The sequence below is a fragment of the Cydia splendana genome, chromosome 9 (assembly GCF_910591565.1).
Source record: "Cydia splendana chromosome 9, ilCydSple1.2, whole genome shotgun sequence".
NCBI classification, from domain to species: domain Eukaryota; kingdom Metazoa; phylum Arthropoda; class Insecta; order Lepidoptera; family Tortricidae; genus Cydia; species Cydia splendana.
The window spans coordinates 13,445,216-13,456,710 of NC_085968.1; the positions used below are offsets into that span (position 1 = coordinate 13,445,216).

The window sequence follows — 11,495 nt, forward strand, 5'->3', positions numbered from 1 at the left end:
ATTGAATTTGTTACTCCGCATCATGTCCGGAACGCGCCTTGCGTTGCCATTGTATGACGTAATTTATATAACCAATGTGAAGGCTGTCAGGCCGTTAAACTAGTGCATTACGAATTATTTGCAAATGGCACTACCAAAATGCCCTTATTTAATTGTATATTGACTTTCTTAATTGTCGCCTTTAAATAATATTACGTATGTACACAAACTTCGTATCAAATTACCATTTTTTTTACAGGTTACATTACTGATTATCCATAATTACTTTAGCCTGCATGTTCGTTACACAGTCACTTTAGCTGAACATTATAAATATAGCAATTTTGAGTTTCAGTAGGTACCTTAATAGTTATGATTTGTTTTACCTGTAATGATTCATTATAGAAACTCGCTCTAGCTAGAGAAATTTGAACAAATTCAATAACACAGCAGCGACTTTTATTAAAATTCTATGAATTTATTAGGTACTGAATTGATAGTACCTATATATTAATGCAGTGAAAAAAATTAAGTAAATAATGTAATATGTATTGTAAAACTAATTAACAATAGATCTCTTCCCGAATACTCTTTGATTAATAACAATATTCCGTTAAGCTGAAATTATTTTCCGTTCGTTTCTCTTAAAGTTTTATTTTTGTAAATGCCGTTAGATTTAGCAGAATTTATAATGATTATAAAAATCGAAAATGGAGGATATTCTGCTTTCTAATAATATACACACAGGCTTTAACTGATGAGTGATGACGTATTTTTGAATAAGTAATTATGTAATATAGAACACGGTTTCCCCTCCAATAGGTCAATACATATACATAGATACTTAATAAATACCCTTTATATAATGTCGATTTTTTTATTTTTGGTAAATAAATAGGATGTTTGTTTAGGTACTACATACCTCCATTTTAATGAACAAACGGGTCAAAATCATTTTGGTAAACCTTTTCTGTGTACATTATACAAGTTAACGTTTCGGGTAATTTTATCCAGGATTTTTATCAAACAAATTTTAGGAAGTAGAAGGTATATTTGAGTAACTGTTGTAGTGAACTCGCCTATAAAGATAAAGTACGAAAACTAGGCTTTAAAGTCCATTTATTCATGATGTCCACAGGATAATCGCATTTTAACCTTAACACGTAATAAGAAAGCTTTAGACCCAAAACAGATTTTAGTAAACTATGATTGATAAAAAATTGAGACGATTTAGTAAAACTAACCCTTACAGCTTCATTATAATGTCTTTATTATTTACTAAAAAATTAAAAAATTCCCACTGATAAATAATAAACCTAATAGTAGCTATACTAACGGCCCGATTCGAACTTTAAGATACGTCAAATAATACGGCTAGATACGATATGGATTAGTTGTGTCAGTGTCAAAAGTGACATTTCTTCAAACAAAAACGTCACTTTTGACACTGACATATCTAATCTTATCTAGCCGTAATATTTGACGTATTTTAAAGTTCGAATTTTGCCTTAAGTGCTAGAATTAGCAACACGCATGTATGCATGAAACCATGTACGAGCCAGCCTACCACATTTTCTAGACCTAGTTAATTTTTGTACATACTTTTTATGCGATGTAGGTATTGCGCTTGTCAGCTTTCACCACTATTTATATGTTTACAGAATTCCAACTTTGAATTTTAAACTGATATTTTAAGTGTAGCTCAATGTTTTGTTACCTATTTCTACATTTGTAAATAGATACCTATATTATAATGCCGTAACACTGAGTAAGGTAGTGGTACTTGTGCTCGACGCGGTCCCAGTACATGTCATCTTGAAACTTAAGTCATTGTCAATAGAGGTGACAGCAGGGTGTCATCTATTGGGCATTAGCACGTCGAGCACTAGTACCACCTTAGTTAATATTATGTAAACATAGAAAAATAGTAGGTTAATTAGCTAATTTAATGGTACTTTATAGGCAATTGGTTCAGCCGCGGAAAGAAAATTTCATTCATCATTGGAAATGTTGTAACATTATTTATGTGTTGATGTTATTATAATTTTATACCATTAATAGGTAGCAGTGATATTAATATGACACCAATTATGAGTGAGATCGAAGTTACTAAATATGAATAGAAATAGAAATAACAATTAATTAAACAAATAAAGTTAAAAATATTTCTTTAATTAAAACTTAAGATAGGAACGACTATAATAAACAAAGAGGTATTCAATAAATAGTACTGCAGGAACAGGGCATTAGGGATGGTGATGGTCATTCTTCACATTGGCGTTGAATCTAAAAATAAGAAATACAGTTAGTTATTTTGATATTATGGTAAATATATGTTATTTATCCTTATGAATAAAAAATATTATGTGACTTATTTTTTTTTTGTTTTAATTAGTGTTAACGAGGTACCCCTAGTTGACACAAATTAAAACTTAAAAAACCGGCCAAGTGCGAGTCGGACTCGCGTTCCAAGGGTTCCGTATATTACACAATTTTTAGCAATCAGTGCCGGGTTAAGATATTTTGATGCCCTAAGCATTTCTAGGTGCCCCCTCTCCCTAGGGTCATCAAGATTACATTGATTTTTTGGTAAATTGAGAGAAGTTCATTGCCGCATTACAGCTGAGAATGGAAATCAGTCACATCATTTTATCACGAAAATTGACAATGCCGCAGCAGTAATGTTGCAACAGAGTACCTAATGCTGTTGCAGTCGCCACCCGAATGTCACCTTTATCATAGCGTAGAAAGTAATAGAAACGCGAGCGAAGCGAGCGCGGAAATTTTTCGATATAAAAACGCAATATGATAGACAGTTGTACATTTTTACTTTTAGTATGGAAATCAGTCACATCATTTTATCACGGAAGTTGACAGTACTGCAGCAGTAACGTTGCAACAGAGTAATGTTGCTGCAGTCGCCACCCGAATGTCACCTTTATCATACCTTATAAAGTAATTGAAAACGCGAGCGAAGCGAGCGCGAAAATTTTTCGATATAAAAACGCAATTTTAGTTTTAGTCCCAACCAGGCGCGAATCCAGGATTTCATACAGAGAAGGGATGGGACAGTTTTCTATCAGCCTAGCTTCGCATAGGGCTCGATATTTAAGGGTCTCAGCGAGGTTGTTTTCATGCATAAAATATGCAAGAAAGCAGAGAGCTTGGAATTGAATTGGCGAAGTGTGAGAAAGGCAGTAGGCCCAGCTGCGAAAGAGGAAAGCTTGGATTTGGATCCACGCCCAAGTGTAATTAAGGCAGAAGATCAACTTTGCCGTAAGGCAGAAGGCCTCGCATAAGACCTAACGCCGAACCGCAAAAGAGTGGGTTGAAATCGAATCTATGCATGTAATCACGACTCTTCTACTGCTACCGATTGTTTCCCAAAGAATTACGCGCCATTATTTTTGCAAATTAGCTTTTGGACAGCTAAAAAAATCGTGTGGTAAAAACGATGTGTCTGTCCCTAATTTTAAAATTTGTTCACCTTTTTCAACCTGGCATTTTGGTGCCCTCCCTGAACGTGGTGCCGTAAGCACGTGCTTGTTTTGCTTATTGGTTACAAAGTCTTTATTAATTCAACCATTAAAGTCGACGAGTACAAAAAACTTTAAGCTAGCTCTCAATTTAACATTTTTTTTAAACATTATTTTTAATTTGACCTTACAATTACTCGTAAGTAGGTAAGACCGTTAAATATTTAAAATGATTATCTTATCAGAAAATTATCACCAATTACTCTAAGAAAACTACTACTCTAAGTAATCCGGCACTGTTAACAATGTATTTTTTATGTGAAACGTGAGTGAAATCTCTTTAAAAAATCCGTAGGGGTCGGATTAAAAACTGTAATTAAGTCCGACTCACGCTTGACTGTACATTTCTAATAGGTTTTCCTGTCATCTATAGGTATAGACCTATTTTATGTATTTTTTTCAAAATTTTAGACCTAGTAGTTTCGGAGATAAGGGGGGGGGAATGGTCATTTTTTGCCTATTTTCTTGAATAACTTCTAAACTGTTGATTCGAAAATTATAAAAAAAAATTATTTGAAATCCTTACAATAAGCTCTTTCATTTGTTATGTAACATGATATAGTTTGAAAAAATTTTTTTTTTCATTTTTTCATTTACCCCCCAAAAGTGGCCCCCATGTTTAAAATTCATTTGTTTACGTTACATGTCCATATTCGGGTCACAAACTTACATATGTGTACCAAATTTCAACTTGATTGGTCCAGTAATTCCGGAGAAAATCGGCTGTGACAGACGGACAGACAGACAGACAGACAGACAGACAGACAGACAGACGCACGAGTGATCCTATAAGGGTTCCGTTTTTTCCTTTTGAGGTACGGAACCCTAAAAACTGATATTTGTTGCAATTGTGAATATAATATTTTAGAAAAAAATATATTTGACATGCGTTTTTTCACTAAATACGTAATTGGTAATCCACGGAATCACCAAAACCACTAAAGGTGCTGGACGATTTCGGCTACCATGATTTATTATCAAACAGGGTTTCTGAAATATTTAATATATGCCCAAAACTTGTTTAAGCTCTGAACTCCTTGAGGCTACAGGCTCATTTTCCTACTAATTTTAATAAGTAGGAGCGAGATTTATTCAGTGGGTCGAAATGGGCATAATTGGGTAGAAAGATGATCGAAAATGTACCTATTTACAAACCTGTACCTGCTTAATAAAAGAGCATTTTAACGCATTCGCAATAGCGTTTAAAAAATACTAGAGCATTGTTAGTCGTTGTTATTTATTTTATTTATAGTACATATTTGGTCTCGACAAAGTAGATTTACATGTTTTTACATTCTGCCTTTATTTTATTTACACACTTATTACGAGTGGCAGCCCAGCTCAAAACGGGGATTTGGCAGACGTCGGCGATGGCGAGACGAGCTAGACTCCTTTTTGAAAGAATGGCCGAAAACTGCTGAAAACCGGGAAGAATGGAAAAAACGGGGGGAGGCCTTTGCCCAGCAGTGGGACACAACAGGCTCTCAATAATAATAATATATACATACGTCTATGTTCTTAAACGGTTATAACTTATAACACTGGTTCCGCATCCGGTTAATATGTTTGTTAATTAGTTCTGTGTTTTATTTTTATGTTTTATGAATATCAAAATAGAAAGGAAACCCTTTTGTAACTACACCGCACTAAATAAGGAACGGCATTCGAAAGTGTAAAATCTTTGCCATTACTCCAATTGCATCTCGCTCATATTTACAATAATGGTGTGAGCGAGATGCGCTGAGAGTGATATTAAACCATGATCACAGAATAAATAATAGTACTAGGTACAGAAGACTCACTCTCTAACAAAACGCGTCTGTTACGATCAGGACAGATATGGCCGCTAGGTGGCGACAGCGCCACGCGCGGCTTATGGCTAGCCACCAAAATTGGTGTGGAACGGATGTACTTTTAGCTACCTGTAGCAAAGCGACGAAATCGCGGAGTGAGCCACGCCTGCCATGATAAAAGTTTTGAAGTTCAAAAGCCGCGGTACGTTACGTAGTTATTAGAGCCACATGTACCTACTCGTAAATTCGCCTGCGCACGTCCGCTGCTCTCCTTCGGATGTGCGTGTTTAAAATTGACGTGACGTGTAAAGCTGATATTGAACTAGTTCGTCATTAAGTAGTCGATTTCTCTTGATTAGTCACCGAGTATTACACATTTAGAACCTTTTATTTGATATGATATCTCAATTTATATCTACAAGTACTTACATGAAATCAATGGTGACCGTACTTGCAATATAATTTTACAAGGTTTTTTATCATTATGTTATATAGTTTTTAAGCAATCAAAATATTATTTTACTAGAAGACTACAAAGTAGGTTATTTTTTTTTTCTGGAAAACTTATGTAATGAAGGAATTGTATGAAATTAAATTATTCGATTAATACCTTTGAACTGGGATCGCATTGAAACGGACCAGATGATCTCTGTGCTCGTTCAATAAAGTTATGGTCTTATAATTACAAATAAAGATGTTTTTACATAGAATGGAATTGTTGGGAAAAACAAATTTAATCATAAAAATGTTCTTTGTCATCATTAAACTAATTAATTATAAGCTTGATTGTATGTAGAAATGTTTTATATAAACTGAAAACATAAATAATTAGGTAGAAAGATATATGGTTTACATAAGACATTGTAGACATCACTTATGTCTAAGTGTGACAATATTAGTGTTCGCTTAATAAAATAAAAAACTCAATTTTGTTAATTACTATAAAACTAGAGGATTGATATACAAAATTTCAATGTAAAATGAGTCATTATATGTGTATAGTACATAGGAATTTAATAATTAGTCGGTCCATAAAAATAAATATTTTCAATATACAAAATTGGGATAAGCAAATAAATTGAAAAATGAGAACCTGTTCTTGCTAATAATCGTTAAAATTAGAATGAAGCCTCCATTAATGAGAAAGAGTCTGGTATAGAAAAGTATGCCAAAATCCTGTTCAGATTTCATGATGTGGTGAACAACGGATAGCTGAGCGATTCCGTAAGTTTGCAGTTGTAAGAGAACCTCATCTGCACTCTGTGTTCAATACCATATAGAATGAATTGAAACTTGAACAGTATATAATTTATTTGTATGTATTTATTTTTGGGCTTTAATCTGGTTTTGTTTGTCGGGTAGAATTTTTGGAAGCATGTAAAAATAAGGGCTTAGATATTGTCTATCAGAATACTACTGCTTAAATAATTTACAGGGTCTGTGTCGTCATGGAACCTTCGCTCCTACAAGACCTCTCGTCAAATAAATTCAATTTAAATGATTCTTTTTATATTCAACTTAAGTAGACTCATAGCTTTGCAATTTTTATGTACATTAGCTTTGTTTTAATCAAAGTTTTTAAATATTTTAGATTGAGCTTTAGATTTTCGTTCCGTTTTATAACAAATCGCGTTGTTAGGCATACTGGTCAGTTTTTTTTTGTGGGATTTTTCTACCAGTCCAGTAGGTTACAAAACCATGGAAAAGACTATTAGGGCTATTTGATAGGCAGGTAACATCATAGGGCTAAAAATAAATAAACCAAAATCAAAACTCATCAACCAAAATAATATAAGATCAATTTTTCAGTTAATAAATGTCTTAAAACTTATTCAGTTGTTTGCTTTAATAATATGCCTCTCTCTCTCAAAAGATCCTGAGTTACTACTCTTCGCAATGTAGATTCCTACCACTTGATCACTAGCCTGGCCAATTTAGTTTTTAAGATAAGCCACACATGCATGAAGCCCTGGTTTTGATAAGGTTAGACTTAGGATCTTCAATTATGGTAAGTATTCAGTTTTTGGAAAAATCTAGGCTATCAACTGTTTTAATTAAAAGGGTCATGAATTTTTGAGGGATATTCATTATAATTTTGGGCCGTGATCGTCTAGATAAGCATAGATAAAGGGGTTCGTTTCAGCATTACTTATTCTATTTTTTGTAGCAACCCTTGTACAATATACAAAGTTTTGCTGACTGTAAATTATTTGAACAAGTCATGTTTCTTAGTGAAACTTACCCGTTGTGCTTGTCAGCTGAATACTCGACAGTACGAACAGAACCATCGGCCTCGTGCAGGCTGTAGTAGCCCTTCACGACGTCGCCGTCGCGGGACTCGTGCTGGGACTTCTTGTCGCCGGTGTGCGGGTCCTCCACCTTGTACTCGAACTCGTACTTAGGGTACGCCTAAAATATATTTTTTAACTGTAGGTATCTTTTTAAAACATTGTTCTATTCGTTGTTCGACTAAAATACATAGTAAGTAATAAATTATAGAAATGCTTAAAGACAACGTCTATCTCAAAACATTTACAAGCACAAATTTAATGTGAGCTGTCCACACCAAGTAGCACAATTTACCTAATCAAGATCGTACAATAAAATAAAAAGGCTCGAAACCCACAGACAAGAAGGACCTTTGTTAGTTTTTAAAATGTTCTACGGGACATAAGATAAGATTTATTGTCAAAGCTGTGTTGGTACATAGGTCTTATAAATATCACAGACGTCCACCAGCTTGCCCATTTCGGGCATAAATTCAATCGTTTTTTTAATGATAGGTCTAGGAGACAAACAATTCAATTAAATGCTTACGTAATAATCTTCATGGTTCTCTTCATGTTGAGGTTGGTGCACTTCATGTTGAACTGAAGCAATCTCATGATGCAGAGGTGCAGAGAAATGATGCAAAGGAGATTCATAATGTAATGGAGCAGACTCATATTGAATCGTAGGTTGATGGTGCAGGGATACTGTTTGGATTGCTGGGGCGGGTTGGTAGTGCAGAGAAACCGATTGTTCTACAGGAGCTTGGTGATGCACGGATACTGTTTGCTGAAGTACAGGAATGGGTTGAAGCACTGGCTGAACAGGTTTGGCTTGGAAGTTGGAAGGTGTAAAGTAATGTTGAACAGGAACCGGAGGTTCTTGGTTTTGGTGAACGGGAGCTGGCTCGGAAGGTATGTGGGTGCGGACTACTGGAGGTGGCAGTTTTTCAACTTCTTCGGGAGTAGGAAGGACGTAATTAGGAACTTGTCCTTTTGATGAAACAGATGATGATGAGAGTGACGAGAGAGATGAGAGTGACGAAATAGATTCGTGGTGGGAAGGTATTTCGTAGGTGGTATACGATGGAATGTGGTGTTCGATCTTCTTTGGCGCTTCGTGTGTGATGACGGTGGAATATGAGTGTGAATGGTGCTCTTGACAATGAGCCACCGCCGTGATGGCCAAAACGGCCAATACCTATACAAGTGTTCAAAATTATTATTTTTATCTTTAAAGATGACTCACGCTACACCGGGCCGTGCCTGAGCCGAGGCGTCCGACATATCATTTTCTATGATGGCTGATCGATGATCACGTGGTGCTTTCCATAGAAAACGAAGCGCCGGAAATTCTGGCCCGGCCCCGGCCCGGTCTAGCGTGAGTCAACCTTTATGAATTAATTATTATTAGTTTTGGATCTCCCTCAGATTGAGTTGCCAGCCCGGCGTATACAAATATGTAAATCATTTAATTTAATGGAAACTAACAAATTATGCTAAAAAGTTACATCATTTTTTGTTTGAACACTTTCGTAGACTACAAAACACAATTGGACATTGATGTGCACGTATCAGCTTTAAGCTGCCTGTACATATAATATAATATAATAGGTATATAATTATTTTAATACGATAGTATAATGTCCTACAACCAAAACTTCAGACACAACTATTTAATACAACAAATTAATTTGCGTACATACCCTTGTAATCATTATGATGCTAACTAGTCTAAAGCACTTGCAAAATTAACACGGCCTCAACAAAAGCTCTCGATTTTATACATCGCATTAATTTACTATAAACTGGTTTGTTCAGTTTCGGAAGCCGACATACGATATGAATTTTTGCAATTCTGGTTTAAGTGGTGTAACCTGCATATGGATCGATTACATAATAATATGAGTAATAACTTATTACTAATAAGTTGGGTCTCCATTATTTATTAATGCTTTACTTGCTTTTGTTAAATTGATTAACGATCAGATTGTAAACTTACCTACATATGTATGTGGAGATAGATATTCTTAATTTATGTTTAGGTTTACTTCTCCTTAACTTATTAGGGGGGCGTAAGACAAGTAAGGTCACTGTGGCGAAGTCCGGCATACTTTATTTTTTTTTCGACTTTGGAGTGATCTAGTTCCGTTAATTATTCACCTATGTTACTGCTTGTAATCGCATACGATGAAGAATTTAATAATTAATAGTTTAGCCTTAGTGCCAGATCATTTCAATCACAAATTAAGCAAAATCAATGGCATTTTTTAAAATTCGGCGAGTAGACGGACTTCCCGTGCAGTTTAAGGGAAGTCCGTCTAGTTATGATATCAGCTAATCTATGGGTGCGTATATGTTCGTAGTTAAATTCCTAAAAAGAACGGATCAAGACAATGAAAAGTGTATTTTAAACTTGTTAATATACGGTTCAGATTCGAAATAAACACCATTTTTCTAAAACAAAGGCAAGTCTATATACTACCAAAATGGGGTGGTAAACCTTTTTTGGCAAATAATTAAACATAATTATTTTTTTGATTTCCGAAATAAAAGATCAATACTAATTTTAAAATGAATTATAATCGTTTCTTTTAATTTACTGAGATCAAAATTTAATAAAGTAACATCATGCGCAAAGTCAGGAGGATTTTTTGATACCTTATCAAATCGTTATAATATTAAAGTCGCAAAAACAGTTGGTAATATCTGATTTAACGAAAGTGATATGACGGACTTGCCTTGAACATAATAGACGGACTTTCCAACTTAGTCAAATTTTAATATGATAAATTGTGGAACGTATAATTACAAAACTAAGCTAATTTCTGATATTTTAAAAATAGAATAAAGACAACTGGTTCTTATGCTACCTACGTAGTTACTTTCTGATGCACAAACTTTTCAGAAACTATTTTTAACTATTTTTTTTCGAACGGCTGTCGCACTATGACTTCGAGTTCAAAACACGAAATGACTTGTTGAGGCGGATTGCTCTGAAGTTGGTTGTCACAGCGCCATCTGTTTTACAGTGACGGAACTAGCGCGAAAAACGGGTTAATCGACTGGACTCCAAAGTCGCATACGCCTTCAAATTCAAAAGTTATAACGTGTTGACGGACTTGCCCACAGTGACCTTAATTACTTAATAAAATAGCTAATCGTATACTTCCTTTTAGGTAAATAAACGGTTAGCTATTATAATGTTTATTTATATATATTCATAATTTCAATTACCTATTTAATTATTTATATATTTTGTACCAGAATATTCATATCACGTTAGTACGTATGTATTATGTACGAAAAATCTAAAAATAAAATGGATTTTTTAAAATTTCCATACTAAATTGTTGCCATGTTGCATCTCCGTTCCAAATTTCATCTAAATCGGTTCAGCGGTTTAAACGTGAAAAGGCAGGCAAAGTTACTTTTGTATTTATGTAATATTATATAGTAGGGATTGATAGCTTTATAATTGATACTTTTATAACACGCGAGGTGAATTGATAGCCTGTTTTATAATATGATTTATAGGTTTAAAAATAGCTTTATTTTTATGTAGGGGTTATACTATCGGAAACCGAGAAATCGGAAGGAAGTTATGTTTTAGGCACCTGAAAGTATAAAAAAATATAACTGCTCACTTTTAAGGGTTCCGTAGTCAACTACGAGTAGAAACCCTTATGATTTCGCCATATTCGTTGGTCTGTCCGCCTGTCAGTCCGCTCAGTGTTCATTAGTTAAAATAACTTTAATTTGGCATGGATAGGATATCAATAATTAACAAACAAAAGAAAAATAAATAAATTTAAAACTAAATTAGACTTAATCTAAAAATAGCGCCCGTAGGCAGAGTTTTATTACCTACATAATTATTCGCATACAATATCCGAAATAATTGGAAAATTGTTTTAATT

The 11,495-nt window shown here is 34.3% G+C and overlaps 1 protein-coding gene across 1 annotated transcript; it reads right to left on the reverse strand.

The window, feature by feature from the left end:
- Positions 1-2,225: 2,225 nt before the first annotated feature.
- On the reverse strand, positions 2,226-9,391 carry LOC134793885 (uncharacterized). Its single transcript, XM_063765599.1, has 4 exons — positions 9,282-9,391; positions 8,126-8,776; positions 7,551-7,717; positions 2,226-2,265 (listed from the first exon to the last, which is right to left on the reverse strand). Exons 1-4 carry the CDS (start codon positions 9,291-9,293, stop codon positions 2,226-2,228), a joined length of 870 nt encoding a protein of 289 aa, XP_063621669.1. The 5' UTR covers positions 9,294-9,391.
- Between the last annotated feature and the right edge of the window lie 2,104 nt (positions 9,392-11,495).

Bases quoted from the DNA above. Each gene is read 5' to 3' on its own strand.
- LOC134793885 (XM_063765599.1), bottom strand. The intron at 7,718-8,125 runs GTAAGCATTTAA...AATATATTTTAG, and splicing joins AGAACCATGAAGATTATTAC to GCGTACCCTAAGTACGAGTT. The intron at 2,266-7,550 runs GTAAGTTTCACT...TCTTATTTTTAG, and splicing joins TCAGCTGACAAGCACAACGG to ATTCAACGCCAATGTGAAGA.